Below are 17,957 nucleotides of genomic sequence, written 5' to 3'. Positions count from 1 at the left end.
CTTTATATAATAAATTATTGAATCCCTTTAATATAGGAATAGTAAATATGCATTATTTAAATTTAATTGTTAGGATTCTTAACTACTCTGATTGTCTCAATTCTTAATTAAAGGTCTTGACTTCAGGCCTAAAAGTTAATCGTACTGAAAATATTAGATGCATATAGAGAAAAAAAGAGAAAAAAGAAAGGAAAAATTATATAATATAGTGGTTTTAAAGATAATAATCGATAAAATAATTATTTATATATTTAACTAGCGAATATAATTATTTTTTGACCGGCAATATATGTAACTTGAGCTAGAGGATAGCACGTACATCCTCATTTGGCCCCACATAGATTTCCTCCGTGACATCAACTAACTAAACCGTGTTTTGAAAAATTCCATTTTCCAAAAAAAAAAAAGGAAAATAAAATTCCCTTTTCCTTAATCTTTACAAATCTCAGCCGCCGTATCTCCGTTAATCATTCTCCTCTTTCGCCGCCGTCACTGCCGCCGTCTTCTCCCCCTTTTCCCCATTCATAACATTTTCATGCCTTTTTACGAGCAATAATAATATTCTTTTTTTATTGCGGAAAATGATGAGAGTAATTATCTTTGAATATATCCAAATTACATTTCAAAGCTCCGATTTTCGCGGGAAAAACCGCCTCTTAAACAAATTCAGATAAATCCACAATTTTCTCCTTAGGAAGAATTACAGTGATTTTTTTTTTTTAATAATAATCTCAAAAGCAAAAAAAAAAATGCATTCTCTTTGTTGTAACACCGACGTTGCTGATCAGAACACGCCGGCAGCAATGCCGGCGACTATATCCTCTTCCTCAAATAATATACCACTAGCTAAATTCCTCAACATGCAACAGCCGCGGTCACCTCCTTCCCATACTTCCAAATCACGCGCCGCCGTCAATAACGGCGAAACCGAATTCTCCAGCGATCAACTCCGCCCGTCCAGCACGACGTCGTCGGAATTTCATTCGGCGAGGATGAATGATATTAATGTAGGCAATGGCATTTCGGGAATTTTATATAAATGGGTGAATTACGGAAGAGGATGGAGGCCGCGGTGGTTTGTTTTACACGACGGCGTTCTTTCGTATTACAAAATTCATGGGCGGCATAAGATTGTGACGAATTTAGAAACGGAGAAAGGATCGATGATCGTTGGGCAAAAATCGTTTCGGAGGATTAATACTTCGCCGATGAGCAGCTCTTCGCGATCTCACCGGAGAAAACCGTTCGGAGAAATCCACCTCAAGGTATATAATTATATTTCCTTGATACGAAGCTTTTTTGGAGAAATATTTAGTTGTAATTAAATCATATAACAAGTTCTCATTTAATGTGATGTTATTCGAATAATAGCAAAGTCTATGAGGACAATTTGAGTTAAATTTTTCCACCAGCGTCCAAGGGTGTGGCCTAGTGATCAATGAAGTAGGTTGAGAACTTGAGGTTCAAATCCTAGCGAAGACCAAAACACTAGGTGATTTTTTTCCATTTGTCCAAGACTTGGTGGGGTTACGTGGTACCTGCCGGTGGTGATAGGTTATTTGAGGTGTGTGCAAACTGGTAAGTACACCACAATTATCAAAAAGAAAAAAGAAATTCCCTCAAGGCTTTGATCAAGTGGTAAGAGCATCGTGCGTGATGTGTGGGTTAGACGGACGTCACGAGTTCGAATTTTGTCGAAGCTTGGTATTTAAGTGAAAAAGGGTAGATTTTAAAACTTTTTCAGTTATCAAGATAAAAAAATTTGAGTTAAACTTTGTGGCAAAAATTAGCTGTTTAACTTTCTGTTTTAGGTTTATCTTAAAATTGTCTTCGTAATTCTACAATGAAAACTTTTCCTCTGCATTAATCCAAATTCTAAAATATTTCAGCTTTCAAAGGATTTTTGGCACCTACTTTCTACACAATGTTCATTTTTTTTAAAAAAAAGTCAAATTTATCAAACACAAGTAAATTTTCAACTGTTATCTTAATAATTTACGTCCAGATCAAACGGGAGAACTAAATTGAACAAAGGGAGTCACTTAATTAAGTAGTGTATTGGTAGAGTCGTCACATTACTGTTTAAAGTTAAATAGTTGAAAAGGTTTGAATTTTAGAAAATTTATCTTTGGGAACATCAAAAATAAAAAATGTCATATAAACTGAGACAAGTACATTATGAGCGCACGTATCAAAAGTGCCCTAGTGGTTAATAGCGGAATTCCTATTTGTAGAAACTGTGCTGTTTCTGAATTTTTGTTTGTGTGCCATAGAAAAGATCAATTTGTAACATGGATGTTTGTTTTGTTTGTCCAATTGCTTTGATTTCGGAGTTGGATATTCTACTAACCGTTTAGTGTTTTTATAGGTCTCATCAGTAAGGGAAAGTCGATCAGATGATCGGAGGTTTTCTATAAATACTGGCACAAAGAGGCTGCATTTGAGGGCAGAAATAAGGGAGGACAGACATACTTGGTTGGAGGCATTGGTTGCGGCCAAGAAGATGTTTCCAACAAGCGATCCTGTTCTTGAGACTCAAATGAATGAGAATGTGGTTTTGTCAACTGAAAAGTTGAGGCAGCGACTCTTGGAGGATGGTGTAAGTGAGGTTGTGATTCGGGACAGTGAGCAGATTATGAGGAATGAATTTTTAGCATTGCATAGTCATCTACTGCAGCTAAAGCGGAAGCAGATGCGACTGCTTGATAAATTGGGACAGTTGGAGGTATGACCTGCTAGAAAATGACACGATCTTGCTATTTCTGTAGCAACTTCTACTTGCTAACCATTTCGTACGTTTTGCCATTAGAGAATAACACTTATGGAGTCAAATGGTTATCGAATGAAGTTCCACAGTTATCGAAAGGCTTAGGAAGATGAGATATACTGAGCAGCTCTTATTCACACTAGTGCTTCTCATAATATAGAATAGCCTACAAGGAGTGCTCTGTATGGAAAAATCTTAACTAGTAGCAGTATAGAGCAAAAATCATTCACTTGAAGAGTCTCGTCAATGAGAAAAAAGTTTCAAATGTAGAATTTTATTTTGGTCTACACCAAAGTGGATGACTTCAATTTGGCTTGAAGAGTTGTATAAACACTAGCGCTTCTCATAATAGAGTATGGCTTACAACAAGTGCACTTTAGGTGAAAAAATCTAAAATACTAGTAGCAAATAGAGCATAAATCCTTCATTTGAAGAGTCTTGTCAATGAGAGAAAACTTCAAACATATCTTGAATTCCATTTTGTTGTGAAACCGAATAGGAAAACTTCAATTTCACACGAAGTGTTTGGCTGATGAGAGATATATTACATTTACGCTCAATTGAATTGAACTAGTCTAAGGAGTTTCTTTCTTGACTCTACAGCATATTGTAAGAAATTTCTTCGGCTGTACTCTTGTTGAATCTCCATTCTAGTTGACTTAGCTAATTAACTGATGAATATGGTTCATGCTTTGCTTCTGCCTTAATAATAAAGCTGGCGGTCATCAATTACTGGGCTTTATTTGAATTACCATCAGGCCTGTATTACGATTACATGCTAGATGAGAAGAACTAAATAAACATTTCTGCAGAAGTTGATGAGCTTGAAGTGCAACAAGATGGTCCTACCCCTACCTATTTAGTACAGATTCTTCACGCACGAAGGATCAGAGAGAAAGAGGATTCTAAAAGCGAAAAGCCTAGAAGACTAGATTGTCAGACTCGGAGGTAGCAGTAAGATCTCTGTCTCCAGAGAAGGCATGAGGGTTTTCTAAAAGTCTCCTTTCATTACTTATGGATAAAGCTCTTAAGCTTAAGCTTTTACGAGAGTTTGTTTCGGAGTAACATTAAGAAGAGCACTTTGAAGTTCCAAGCAGTGCCAATTCTGGTTATGAGGATGGTGCAAGCAGATTATCACTACAAGAAGAAGCTTCTGTTATCTTCAACTTCAGGAGCTGATTGGAGCACTTACACTGTTAGTTCTGTTAATAGAACGGAATAGAAAGAAGAAAATTGCATAGTGTAGATATATCTTTTTTGGGGAGGGCTCATAATTAGGGAAAAAATTAGAACAGAACAGGAAGACAGGAGTGAATCTTGACTTTAAAATGAAATATATTGTAGTGGCTCTGGTAAAGTTAGACAGAGGAAGAATGAGAAAACGATGACAAAAGACCAGCTGAAGGAGAGGAGAGGAAGTGGAAAGTGTATGACTTATTATTTGCAAAGGCAGGAGTAACATCCTTCTATAATGGGCTAAAAGTTACTAAAATTTAAAGCTTGTCCGAATATGTCGTTGTATTGCATGAGAAATCATCAGGTGCCAGATTAGCTTCTTTCTCGACAGCAAAATGGAAATGCTTTTCTCTGTCTAATAAAATGAAAAATCATGATTAAGAAGTTATTTGGAACATACCAGCATTTTTATGACTTACGAGAGTTTCGGCTGAATAATGTCTGCTTTTGGTGTGTACTACTACTGCAATTTAGGTAACAAAAGGTTTCTATGCATTTGACGTACAACTGGAATTACTAAACATCAGATCTCAGATAAGCAATACGAGCGCATATCTTCTCTCTTTACGCCCCAAAATGGTTCTTCTTCTATGTTTTCAGTAATGCCAGTTGAACTTATTTTTATTTGATTTACTTGCTGAATCCCGATGTTGGTGTCAATCTGAAAGCCATTATGACTTTTTACGATATTGAATTTAGGTTGTAGTTGAGGTACTTACAATTTGTTTGTTGAATTCTGCTTAGTTGAACCTCAGAGTCACATATGAGACTCATGTGCTTTATGATACACTAAAACTGCTCTTATTCTGCCCACCCACAGACAGAAAAAGTCGACCTCGAGAACACTCTTATTGATGAGGGTCACAGACAAGCAAAAGATCGTCAAACTTCTTCTGAAGTATCCCTGGATAAATTCAGAGGTATGCATAGTTAGACAGTTTTTCTCATTGCTGCAGTGCAACTATTTGAACTTCACTTATTGTATTTTTCAGTTTGTATCTCTTACCATTTGGAGAAAGTTTACTTACTAAATGTCTTTCATCTGGTAGTATTTCTAGGAGGAAGTGTAAGTGGATCTGACAACGAAGAGGAGGAAAGTGATGATGATGTAGATGCTGATAACTTATTTTTTGATGCTAAAGATATTCTTTCTTCGAGTTCCACAAGAAGCACCGATTCTGATGATGGAAGATCATCATTTGATTCTGCAGTCATAGAGTTCCATCCTTCTGAGGATGGTCTTAGTTCTGGTACTAGATTTGCCACATCTGATTATCCTTATGTTAAGCGGAGAAAGAAATTGCCAGAACCATCTCAGAAGGAAAAGGGAGTAAGCCTTTGGTCAATGATCAAAGATAACATCGGCAAGGATCTAACTAAAGTTTGTCTACCAGTGTTCTTCAATGAGCCACTCTCTTCTTTGCAGAGATGTTTTGAAGATTTTGAATACTCTTACCTTCTTGACCAAGCTTATGAATGGGGAAAAACGGTAATCGTTTTGTGGGCCTTTTATCTTTTTGTTTATCTTTCTTCGTTGTTTCCATGCATTTATTATACATCATATATTTCTTGTTATATTTGGCAGTATCGCTGTTAAAAATTCATCCAACCTAATGCTTGCAGCTCAAAGGATTAATAAAATGTTGGGAAATTTGTAATTTATGAAATTTAATTGAGTTGTCTTCTTTTCTCCTTAGTTTGAGGATCCCCATATTTCAGTTGGCATACTCGCAATGATTGCTTATTTCCTCTTATAGATGACAATATTAACAAAAAGTATTCATCTTTTGTAAATTTAAAATTGAACATGTGGAAAAGTTTACTCGCTGTTGCCTGCAATTAGTAGAAAGATAAAAGGTAGTATCTGACACTTTTTCTCTTAAAGTATTTTTCTATTTTCCAATCATTAGATTGGAAATCAGGAACCTATTAACTCGTATTTAGACGATAATTAATTAAGCAATACTCTGTTGCTGTAAATACTTTCTCTTCGGGATTCTGTCACCTGTTATGCATGTCATAGTTTGCCATCTTTTCGCATATGAAAATGTAACCACTTTTGTTAGCAAAACTTTGTAGGGAAATAGCATTATGAGGATTCTTAGCATTGCTGCATTTGCTGTATCTGGATATGCTTCGACCGATGGAAGAATTTACAAGCCATTTAATCCGTTACTAGGAGAGACATATGAAGCTGATTACCCAGACAAGGGAGTACGTTTCATCTCAGAAAAGGTACTCTTAAAAGAAGCTGGTTTTAAATGGTCCCCTTTTACTTATAGAGATCATTGTCTTTTGCTTATGTTCTCCAAATATGGACTTACTATACACATGTAGAAACATGCAAGGGGCTAAAAGGATTTTTTTCCTGATGCAAACATCATCTTCTGAATGTTAGCTGAAGTAGTGTTATATATTTCATTTTACTATCAAATTGTAGCATTCAATTCCTGATAGTTTTCCGAGGATTAAATAAAATTTCTTCCAAAGGTTGTCATTTTGCTCCTCTTTTTTGCCTTCAGCTGCACCTTGGAATTTTTCTGTTGATATCATTTTGAGGTAGTGTCTAACAGATATGTAAAAACGGAGGTGCATCTAAGGCAAGAGATAGGACTAGAGTTGAAGCAAAGAGTAATATCGAAAATTAGACGAGCGGAAGGATTAGAGGAAGAGAAGAGGAATAAATTGGAAATTTTTCTGATAAGTCCATATTTTGTTCACATTTGGTCAGACTACAAGGCAAATAGAACTATTATTTGTATACCATTCTTAAATCTCCAATGCTCATTATTACTTAAATTAGCAATAGAAAGGTTTGTTTATTTCCCTTTTGCGGCTATCAGTTAATCATTTTGACAGAAATTAATGGCACAAGGGAATAGATTGGCATGCTTTCTTTTCTGAATGTGTAATAAAGTATTTCCTGTTGACATAGGTAAGTCATCACCCCATGATTCTTGCATGCCTCTGTGCGGGTCGAGGTTGGAAATTTTGGGGAGATACAAATTTAAAAAGTAAGTTCTGGGGTCGATCAATTCAACTTGACCCTGTTGGTGTCCTTACCTTGGAGTTCGACGATGGAGAAGTTTTTCGGTGGAACAAGGTATGTATATTATACTGAAAAGACTGCAACTCCTTTTGTCGCGCTTGCTGCTGAACTGTTAAACTGAATTATATCAGGTTACGACTTCCATCTACAACATCATTATAGGAAAACTCTATTGTGACCACTATGGTACGATGTATATCCGAGGGAATCGAGATTACTCCTGCAAGCTAAAATTTAAGGAGCAGTCTATTGTGGAAAGAAATCCTCACCAGGTGCAGTATTTTCACTTTATCAGTGCTTGTCTTCTTCCCACAGTATTGGGTTCAATTCAATAAGCGTTCTTGTGATCTTCTGCTGGATGATGATATCTGGAGCTCATAGTCTTTTTTGTGGTGATTTTGGTTTAAAATGCTGCATACTTTCTTACTCAATGCTAACTTTAGAAGGACTCAAACAGCCCCCAATTTTATCGTACTCCCTCATCTAGTGGCAGAGCTAGGATTTTCACTAAGGAGAGTCAAAATTTAAAGAAATAAATACACAAAGAAGTTAAGGGGATTCAACATATAGTATATATATGTGGTCCTTGGTGTTATATATATATCTCTTCTGTGGACTTCTGTGTTAGTCGAACCATGCTTATCATTCTTTCTTGCCCATAGTTGCCACAAATCTAGAGATGCACTCTTCAAACTTTTATTTCGACATTTTCTCCTTTCTTGCTTTACATATCTTTTCTTTGAAATTTGGATATAATTACATGACTAAGATGAGATAGAGCTAAATCAACAATTCTTGTTGTGCTGTATATGGCATTTCCCACCTCCAAGATATACCCAGCAGTTATTCTCCCCCAGAAAATCTCCAACCAAGAATATATATTAACTTTGAAAGCACACAATGGTGCAAAATCATTGTTGGTCCAAATCATGCTACCCACCCACTACTCTCCTCCCCTTTTCTTCTTCTGTTGTTCTGTTCATTGTTTCTACCACGAATACACGACCGCTGAATCAGCACTACTTAGTTATACACTGGGATGAAATAGTACGTAATTTCAAACTGAGTGTCCTCCTTTTCTTTCTAGACCTTCCCAAAATATCCTGGTTTCCAAAAAAGAAAGTTTCATCGTACCTGGTATAATCCAAGAAGTTCACATGGCTCTTACTTTTCCTTTTCTTTTGTTACAAATTAAAAAGTTACCCGGATACCACATTTTTACTCGTTAAGCACTAAATATTTTGTCTTCATTTTCATGCCAAGTCAAGCATGGACTTTTTTTTGTGGCAGGATGAATGGAGAACTTAATTTTACCTCTGCTCTTAGTAGACATATTATTGCCGTGGTTTGTAATGTAATATGAGTGGATATTCCATAGGGAAATTCCGTAGTGTAATAGGAGTGGATATTGTTCTAAAAGGATGGTTAAGTTTCCATCAATCATCTCATTTCAAATTATTTTTGCAGGTACATGGAGTCATACATGATAAGAATGGAAAAAGAGTGGCAACAATATCTGGAAAATGGGATGAGAGTTTGCATTACTCCATGGGCGATAGTTCATCAGAAGATGTAGGACAAGATTCTGAATCGAAGTCACATTTGCTTTGGAAGCGGAGCAAACCATCAAATTACCAAACAAAGTACAACTTTACGCGTTTTGCAATCACCTTGAATGAGCTCTCCCCTGAGCTTAAGGTAAAGGGATATTTTAATAGACACGTCATTTTTTTGTGTCATGGACATCCATATCTTTCAAATGTATTCTAATATCAGTACTTTACCTCTGTATCTGCACACAGCAAAGGTTGCCACCAACAGATTCAAGGCTGAGACCTGACCAAAGGTTTCTTGAAAATGGAGAATATGACATGGCTGATTCAGAAAAGTTGCGGTTAGAACAGAGGCAACGCGAGGTGAGACAAATAGTTATTTTCTTCAATATTGACATTCTAATAAGCATGGTTAGACTTTGGGTTTTGTCAGATATCAGTTGTGATTACCAACCAGTTTACTGTTTAATATAAGCGCTAGCTTGATTTATAACGAGGTAACAAGGTAATTAGCATGCTTATAACCTGGTTATATTTATGAGGCATCCAAATGAATCAGTATTTACTCACTTAATATTCTATGGATGTACAATATCAAACTTGGAGGAACTTACTAACTCTTGAACTAGGATCATTCCTTTTATATGTTTGCTTCACATCTAAGTCAGAAAAGCATCTTTTACTCAAAAATTAGTTTACTAACGAACATCATCATTTGCTTTACAAATTTTCACCATTCTGGATAATAATCCATGTTTGTATCTCCAAATCTTTAGGCAATTGTTTCTTTCTCGTTGGAATATTGAGATAGTAAACAGGCCTAATGAAAAATAGGGCATAACGGAAGAAAAGGATTTATACAGACGATAGAGATTAATCGGGATTAAGCTTTAGGCATGATAGTATGTTTACATAGGCATATGTAGAGTTATAGTACGGGGTTCATCTGAACCCAACCCAGTATTTTCGACATGGAATATTAATTTAGTTTAAAAATTCACTAAAATTGCAACATATAGTGGGTCTGAACCCATAAATTTAAAAATATAATATGTTCAATACTAAGAACCATAAATGTAGAACCCATAGAATTAAAATTCTGGATCCGCTTCTGTTAGTGTTTAGTATCGATCCAATGGTTGCTAGTAGAAAATATTGAGAAATCTTTGTGCTAGAGGAATTTTTTCCTTTTTCAGAGAGTTTCTTGATTTTATTAAAAATAATGTTTTATATTATATTGGACAGAATGACTAGACCCCACTTGTAGAATTTTACTGGGTAGTTGTTGTTGTTGGACAGAATGAGCCTAAATAGAGCGACATGAATAATGAAGATTCATATAGTCGACCCCAACTTGCTTAAGATTGAAGCATTGTTGTTGTTGTTGTTGTTGTAATCAAGATTTTGTATATGCAGGCATCAAAGATGCAGGAAAGAGGCTGGAAACCAAGGTGGTTCGCAAAACCAAAAGGTAGTGATACATATCAATATAAAGGAGGATATTGGGAAGCTAGAGAAACTGGTAAATGGGAATCATGTCCTGATATTTTTGGTGAAATATTTCAAGTGATTTGATCCCCTATTTCTTACTTCCATTGTTCTTGGTCCTTATTCTCATGGTTTTATACACTGAACAAACAAAATGGAATTGGAATTGTACATGAAAACTAAAACCACAGAATGAGATAGGCTAAAGGATTGGTGGTGGAAGAGCTGCTATTTAGAATTAGCCGGTACGTTCCGAATTTCATAATTACAGTTCAATTTTTTGGGACAAAAATATCCTGAAGTTAAGATTTTTAGTTCAAAATTTCATGACAAAATAAATATTGGCTAAGCTCTGAATAACATCCAAGAAATGGCTGTTTGTGCACCTCCCCCTTCTTTTGACCTTATATCCATTTGTAAAAGGTTTTCTTTTTCTCCAACGTTTGATTTCTCAATTCCTATATACTGTGTTTTGATGCAAATTTTCCTTAAATTCCCATGGGAGTATTGTTTGATTTTAGGACTTGTAAATGATAATATGCCAAAGTACTGGACAAAAGAAAAAAAAGGATAATATGCCAAATTGTGCTATTCTTTTGATTATACATACTTGACCATTCTTTTTGAGAATTGTACTGTAGAATAAATCTCGAATTAATCTTGTCCATTTTTGTAATAGCAACATTAGTTTATTTGTAGCTCTTTTATGTACATTGCACTGAATTCATTGTACTGTTAAAATTATGAGTTCAGATCTAATCTTTCTATAGGTATTTACATATATATCTATATTTTATGTCGAAAGTTTTGGGTTCAGATAAACTCGTAGCAAAAAGCTATATTGCCTCTACTCATATGCTACTAAGTTTCTTACTATAGCTTCAAAACAAGCATTCAAAGTGATGATCATCACCTTCCTCCTTCTCCTAATATCCCTGATCCCTCCATCGGTGAGATTGAAATTTATTTTGGCGATTTCATCAAGTTCTATGATTTATAGAATTTCAATCTCTTCTATTAAAAGCTTCTTTTCGTCTTGATCATGAAAATACTATGTTTCAATAAAAATAAGAGTATCATTTGACTCATTTCATATTTATGAGTTTCGAAAGATACATGTTTCAAAAAAATATTTATTATCTTTTTTAATTAAAGGCGTGAATAAAATATTTCAACAAGAATATTTATCTTTTTTTAAAAAAAATTCTGAAAAATAAATATGTTAAATCTTTTTATTTGTCTTTTAATAATTTTAATTTGTCTTTTAATAATTTTATTTTGATATAGTTTGTTACAAATATACCTCATTTAGCATGAAAGTGTAAATTTTTTATAGTATAGGGTGTAAGTATTTGATTTTAAAAAATAGGGAGTGTATACGAAACTAGGTCATATTATTTATACTGTATAGGAGCTTTTGTGTATTTAACCATATCAAATATATCAGAATAAGTCCGAGAAAATTTATCTTATATTATTCTAAAGAGACTATTCCCACTTTTGGCACTAGTGTTTCAAACTATGAAAGGGAAAGCAATGGAAAAAGAAAGAAAGTCAAATTTTAGTGATTATACTAAGAAAGAAGACAGTCAAGGAATTTCATTAAAGTCAAATTCTCTCAAGTCTTCCTAGAACTGTTCACCAATCTTCAATATGTTGCAACAAATGGAATTTCTAGAAAATTTGAGCTGCAAATTTTGACCACTTCATACAATAAACTATACTTTTTTTTCTTTAAGTAAATATTTATAAATATTTAACTGTTAACACAACTATTATTACATATAACTTAAGGTCGATGTAAGAACCAATAAATTTTAAATATTGGATCCGCCTCTACATTATATAGAATGATATCTCTCCGACCAGAGAAATAAAAAAAAAAATTAACTCCAATAGCCGTACATCCAACCAATTAAAATATGACTAATATTATTCCATTAATACCTATTTATAAAGGAGAGAACATATTTATCCAAGAAAGACATATGTGTGGTATCCTTTGTTTGAGAAGGGAATATTTGGATATTGAGTTTCCACTAGAAATGTGCTCACATCACATCGTACTAAACTTAATTATGTGAAATATAATAATCACTATCTGAGTCAATGGACTATTTTTTGCCTTCTTTCCAAAATTTTAGATTTTGGAGCTTAGAGGAAGCAAATCCTGATTAGTCGAGGTACTAGCAAATATTTATTTGAAATTTATATATCTTTTATATATGTATAAAGATAAAGATCTCTTATTCAGATGTACTCGTATTCGTGGGGATCATGGCTCACATATGAATCTTGTCATATTATTTGACATTTTAATAAGAACAATCATTAATTATATTTGAACTCCGAAATGAAAAGGAAAAAGAAATAACAAGAAAGAAATTAAATTTCATTATAATGCCGATAAATCTTCTAAGATGTATTATAGAATTCCATTTCACAACATGTTTTTGGATTTAAAAAAGTACACAAAAGTATCAATAACCTTTAGTTACATTACACTTGATTATTTCGATTATTATATGAATAATCGATACATAAACATAGAAGCAAGAAAAGTCAAGTTCTGAAGATCATATTTTGCCAGGAATATTGATAAATTCCAACTCTCTTTTGAGGAACTTTTTGCAAATCCTTTCCAAACATTTCCTATCTGGCTCAGCTTTATAAAGCTTAGATTTTGCATCTTCTGCAAATCCACTCTGTATATATAAAGAAAAAAATACAAAATTGATGAGAAAGAGAAAACATGAAATAGTAACAAAACCATGAAACAAAAATATATAGTTATAAAAAAAATATTCTAACTAATTTAATTTACCTCAATACAACCATTGGAAAGGAGACGATCAATGAGATTAGAGAGTATATCTTTGGTATATTCAGGGTGGCCTTGAATGCCTAATATATGATCTCCCATTGTGAACATCTCCACATTAGTCTTTTCTGAAATTGCTACTATTTCTGCTCCCTTTGGCACTTCCCACACCTGTGTATAAGTCATAACTGATTGAAAAGAATTGGATTTGGGAATTTACAGAGTGGCAAAACCAGCGGCGGAGCCACCTTACAGCAAGGGGTAGACACCCCTTCGCGGGAAAAATACACGTGTAAGTAGGTAAAATTATTTCTTATATGCATATTGACTTTCGTATGTTTACTTTTATATACTTTGATTAAACCCCTTAATGAAAATTCTGACTTCGCTATTGGGCAAAGCAACAACATGGCGAGTAGCATGTCATAACCCGACACTAGAAATTTGAACTTTACTGGTATTTAATGTGACAAAAATAGTTTTATCACTTTACTATTTCAATAGATAAAGTTCAGTGACCGTACGTGAGACAGATCCTTCTCTCGCAATAGGCTAGAACCCTAGAGCAAATATGATTTCAACAACAACAACATACCCAGTATTATCCCACACCGTGGGGTCTGAGGAGGGTAGTGTGTACGCAGACCTTACCCCTGTCTTGTGAGGATAGAAAGGTTGTTTCCAATAGACCCTCGACTCAAGAAAGTATAAGCACCATATTAATGAAAATATAGACAAGAAGGGACAGTACCAAAAAAGCAAATAAAAGCAGGATAAAACAACAAGATAGTAAGGTGGTCAACAATGAAAGAAAATAACAAAAACCTACTACCAACGAAAATTGAGACTGCGTGCCAATACTACTATTATGAACACCCTAAACTACATACTCTACTACTCTAATCCTCGACCTCCATACCTTCCGATCAAGGATCATAACAAATATGATTTCACAATAGAAATATAGAGATATATACCTCATCTTGGTGACACTCAATGATTGAAAGTGCAGGTGGGATTTCATCCAAATCACTAAGGAAACTATGTGTAGAGAAGTTCTTCACAATGCTTAATTTCCTTAGTCCAATATCCCAACCATTGCAAGCTTTTCCAACTTTTCCTCCCAAAGCTCTACACAGAACCTATAAATATGAAAAATGAGTATACATGTTATTAGATATTTAAATTCTCTTTTTATTTGGACAAAAGTAAAAGTCTTCCTTATAGAGCAAGATGCAAGTACTTTTTATTAAATCGCATTTATTAAGGAGTGTTTGGTCCCATAATGTGAGATTTTTCGATGCGAATCTAAATTTAATCGTGTCCGATGCACGTACCAGATACCTAGGGAAAATCCCAAAAAAGCATACTTTTTTTGTTGAGAGATGCAAGTGTGCAATGTGGTCCTTTGCACTTTGGTATATGTACTTTACCCAACTTGTTGGATGATTTTATTAATTTATTCTTAGAAAATATTATCACTATTCATTTCCAATGTGTTGGGGAAGGATTTTTGCTATCTTTTTTTTACATGGATTTAATACACTCATTATGTAAAAATAGTTTATCTTGATAATGAATTTTAGCTTATTGTAATAGCAGATAACCTATCTTATTTTTCAAATTACTAATTACACTTAACGTACGTGGTTACAAGTAATTATAGAGTAATTACACTCTTTTGACATACCTGGTGGCCAAAGCAAATGCCAAGAACTTTCTTTTGCATAAAAAACAAAGTTTGTAAGAGAATGCAAAGCTTAAGAATCCAATGCTCATTCCCATATGCATCAAAAGGACTTCCACTAATTACAAATCCTTCATAATTTTGAAGCTCAGCCATATCTGGAAATTCATCTTCAACCACTCTAAACAAATCCCATTTCTCTCCTTCTTCACCTAAAGCTTCCAAAAATACATTAAAATATCCTCCATATACTTTCTTCACATAATCTGAATCCTTTGCAGCTAACAACAAAGCATATCTCTTAATCTTCTCCTCTTCAATCTTCATTCTCAAAGAGCGCCTAAAGCAGAAAGTCTCAGTACTAAAAGACGTAACTTCAGGAGTTTTTCTATAAGAAGAGTAACTTATCTCAATTATTTGATTAGAGTTTCAGTACTGAAAGACGAAATTTCAGGAGTTTTTCTGTAAGGAGAGTAGTTTATCTCAACTACTTGATTGGAGTTTGTGGCATAGATGGCAATCACTATGTGAGTGTGTGAAAATGAGAGAAGAGAGAATAATAATTCTTCGCTTAGCTTTGGAATCAAGACAATGCTATTTGTTGGTTTATGTTTTGAGAGAGTAAATAAAAGATGTATTTATAGAAGGAAAAAAAGAGGATTCCATTTGTGTTTTTAGTCATATGAAATATATCTACGCGTTTTGACATCGTAACTTGAATAAGTAGAGGAATTAATAATTAACAAATAGAAGCATTATTAAATACACTAGTAAACATGCATGGTTTCGAGGAACTATACAAGAACTAAAATAAAAGATGAAAGAGGTCGAAGGTTTCTTCACTAAAGTTTCTTGCAATATCTATTTGATTAATTTTATCTTAAAAAATATACAGCACAATTTGCTGGCTGGACTGGTTTTGTTTTTTTTTTTTTTTTTTTGTGGGGTGGGCTGGGGGTTTTGGGGGGGGGGGGGGTCATCTTGACCAAAAACACCTAAATAATCCAGCAAGTAGATGTGTATATGGAAAGAAGCTCGATATTGTCTTTGCACGCCTAAGACTAGACATCTTGTATATATGGATAATATAACATAGGGTTTAACACCGGGTAAACCAAAAATAAAGATGAGTCTGACTCTGATACATGTTAAGAAAACGTATCTTGAACTTTATTCAACCCCAAAAGTTAGTTTATAGGTAATGATGAGATGTTTATGCTTTCAACATATACGAATTACTTCTATTAAAGACTAAATGTTATTGAAAATGTAATATTGATCTACTTTTATTTATCGTATTTTTATTTTAAATGCAAATTATTTACAAGTAGAGGGGTATGATATTTTCAAATATAGAATGACTATAAAGTATTCATATATCGATTCCAATTAATTTGAGATTGAGACGTTTTCATTTTCGTGTTCTTTTAATGTCAAGAAAAAGTAAAAATCAGGTCTTCAATTAAAATACTTCCTATCAATTTTATACTAGGTTGGATTTTCTTTATAAATTTTGAGCTACCACTTATACCAAAGTAAAACTAAGTCCCGTTTAGTTTTCCTCCTAACACAAGTTACTTAGTTTTATATTTATTGTTGAATATAATTCCCATACGTGGATAGAAGGAAATTACACTATCATATCACCTAAATTTACAAGTAACTTCCACAAAATATAGAAGTATGATTACTTATTTAGAAAATAAGTCAAGTTCCTTGATGCAATAGGCTAAATAATATATGTATTAGCTTTGTATTATTAATCCTTTGTTTGCTAGTATTTTTCAACTGTTATACACCATATTCGATATTATTCTTGTGCATAGCAAATCATGGGATTAGCTATCATTATTATTAATATATGGATAAGCATGTATAAATACAAAAGCGTCCTTTTAAAATCTTTAATGTACCAAACCAAACAATCGATAAAAAATAATCTCAGCATAACTAATCTCAACATTACTAATACACCATATTCAGTACTATTCTTATATACCTTACATAACGACCTCTGATGTATAGTGTAAAAAATTTTACACATTGAGGTGAAGTCAAAATTTGAAGTTTATGGGTTCTAAACTTACCACGGAACTAAGCTTGCAAGTAAATATTTATACATTAATAGATTTTCTAATATAAATATAAGGTCTAAGTAAAATTATATATATATATATATATATATATATATATATGGCATGTAACTAGGACGAAGCTAGAGTATAGCGTATGGGTATGGGCAGACCCAATAAAATTTTACTTAGACCTTATATTTATATTAGAAAATCTATTAATGTATGTATATATACATACATATATACATATATATATATATATATATAAACGTTTGTTATTTTAGTTGTGTTCCTTTACCACTACAGAATTTATAGTTTTTATGTGTGAAACAATAAATTGACCAACATCTTTAACTCTATCAATTTGGTTAAAGAGATGCCAGTTGGTTTGGAACACTAAATATATACCTCACTTGAGTCAATTCTTTCGTTTGTCCTTTTTTATTTTTTGAATGGGTCATCATCTCCATTTTAAGCATGTTTTTAAATTATTCGATTATGGGATTCATAGGCTTAAAGTGGACATATTTTTCTCTTAAGTTTACATTTAATTATTATATTTAGTCTTGACAAAACGTTTTACTTTCATTTAGTCTTCTTTTTTCTTCCCATGGTGGTAAATAATGGTGTATAAGGAAAACCGATAAATTGCACCAAACCCAAAATATAATTCAAATCGAAAAAAAAAAATTTGGTAATGTTTGGTTTGATTTGGAGCACTAATTACATATTTTATGATGTGAGGACCTTACAGGACAGAAAAAATCTAGAAAACAAAAAAAACTGCAAAAAATCGAGATTGAAAAAAAATGAGTTTTGTTGGTTTGGTTTATAAATTTAGCATACGGACACTATTAATTTGGTTTAATAAATGAAAAAATTTAGGTAACCCAACTTATGTACACCATTGCTACTAGTTAAATAGACAAGTGATTCAATTTATTATTTCGAGGTGTTCAAAAGTATACTGCAGCATATTTTCCTTTTTTGTTTGTTTGGAACCAATTGGCCGAGGGGAAGACATTGTCAAGTAGAAGATTAAATATAAAAAGGGACAATATATTAGTACCATCTATTTAATATAATGAGAACCAAAAACTTATTACTGTAACTTCCATTACTATTTAGTATATGTTGTGACGAGGGTCGAAGCTACAGTGTTGGTTGCAGGTTCGGTCGAATCCGGTAACTTTTGTTCAAACTCTGTATTTATATTAAGAAATTCAATGAATATGTATAAATAATTAATTTAAAATCCAATAATTTAAAATAATTATAATC

The 17,957-nt window shown here is 33.3% G+C and overlaps 2 protein-coding genes across 2 annotated transcripts; one reads left to right on the top strand and one right to left on the bottom strand.

Moving 5' to 3' along the window:
* The first annotated feature begins 362 nt into the window (after nucleotides 1–362).
* LOC107794447 (oxysterol-binding protein-related protein 1B-like) lies at nucleotides 363–10,852 on the top strand. The gene is made up of 10 exons (XM_016616931.2): nucleotides 363–1,265; nucleotides 2,369–2,725; nucleotides 4,824–4,923; nucleotides 5,053–5,492; nucleotides 6,083–6,238; nucleotides 6,939–7,106; nucleotides 7,184–7,324; nucleotides 8,520–8,750; nucleotides 8,855–8,968; nucleotides 10,022–10,852. The coding sequence occupies exons 1-10, from the start codon at nucleotides 750–752 to the stop codon at nucleotides 10,178–10,180; spliced, it is 2,382 nt and encodes a 793-aa protein (XP_016472417.1). The 5' UTR covers nucleotides 363–749; the 3' UTR covers nucleotides 10,181–10,852.
* Nucleotides 10,853–12,485: 1,633 nt separating this feature from the next.
* Nucleotides 12,486–15,234, bottom strand: LOC107794450 (gamma-glutamyl peptidase 3-like). The gene is made up of 4 exons (XM_016616935.2): nucleotides 14,605–15,234; nucleotides 13,892–14,056; nucleotides 12,918–13,085; nucleotides 12,486–12,798 (listed from the first exon to the last, which is right to left on the bottom strand). Exons 1-4 carry the CDS (start codon nucleotides 14,926–14,928, stop codon nucleotides 12,670–12,672), a joined length of 786 nt encoding a protein of 261 aa, XP_016472421.1. The 5' UTR covers nucleotides 14,929–15,234; the 3' UTR covers nucleotides 12,486–12,669.
* Between the last annotated feature and the right edge of the window lie 2,723 nt (nucleotides 15,235–17,957).

This window comes from Nicotiana tabacum, chromosome 18, assembly GCF_000715075.1.
Source record: "Nicotiana tabacum cultivar K326 chromosome 18, ASM71507v2, whole genome shotgun sequence".
NCBI classification, from domain to species: domain Eukaryota; kingdom Viridiplantae; phylum Streptophyta; class Magnoliopsida; order Solanales; family Solanaceae; genus Nicotiana; species Nicotiana tabacum.
This window is presented reverse-complemented; position numbering and strand designations above follow the sequence as displayed.

What these genes read in the sequence shown, in the direction of transcription:
- LOC107794450 (XM_016616935.2), bottom strand. Translation starts at nt 14,928, where the DNA reads ATGAAGATTGAAGAGGAGAAGATTAAGAGATATGCTTTGTTGTTAGCT. An exon ending in TTGAGTGTCACCAAGATGAG is followed by an intron (nt 13,086 to 13,891) that starts GTATATATCTCT and finishes ACTTATACACAG; the next exon opens with GTGTGGGAAGTGCCAAAGGG. An exon ending in TTTCCAATGGTTGTATTGAG is followed by an intron (nt 12,799 to 12,917) that starts GTAAATTAAATT and finishes TTATATATACAG; the next exon opens with AGTGGATTTGCAGAAGATGC.
- LOC107794447 (XM_016616931.2), top strand. Translation starts at nt 750, where the DNA reads ATGCATTCTCTTTGTTGTAACACCGACGTTGCTGATCAGAACACGCCG. An exon ending in TACGTTTCATCTCAGAAAAG is followed by an intron (nt 6,239 to 6,938) that starts GTACTCTTAAAA and finishes CTGTTGACATAG; the next exon opens with GTAAGTCATCACCCCATGAT. An exon ending in TGGAAAGAAATCCTCACCAG is followed by an intron (nt 7,325 to 8,519) that starts GTGCAGTATTTT and finishes TTATTTTTGCAG; the next exon opens with GTACATGGAGTCATACATGA.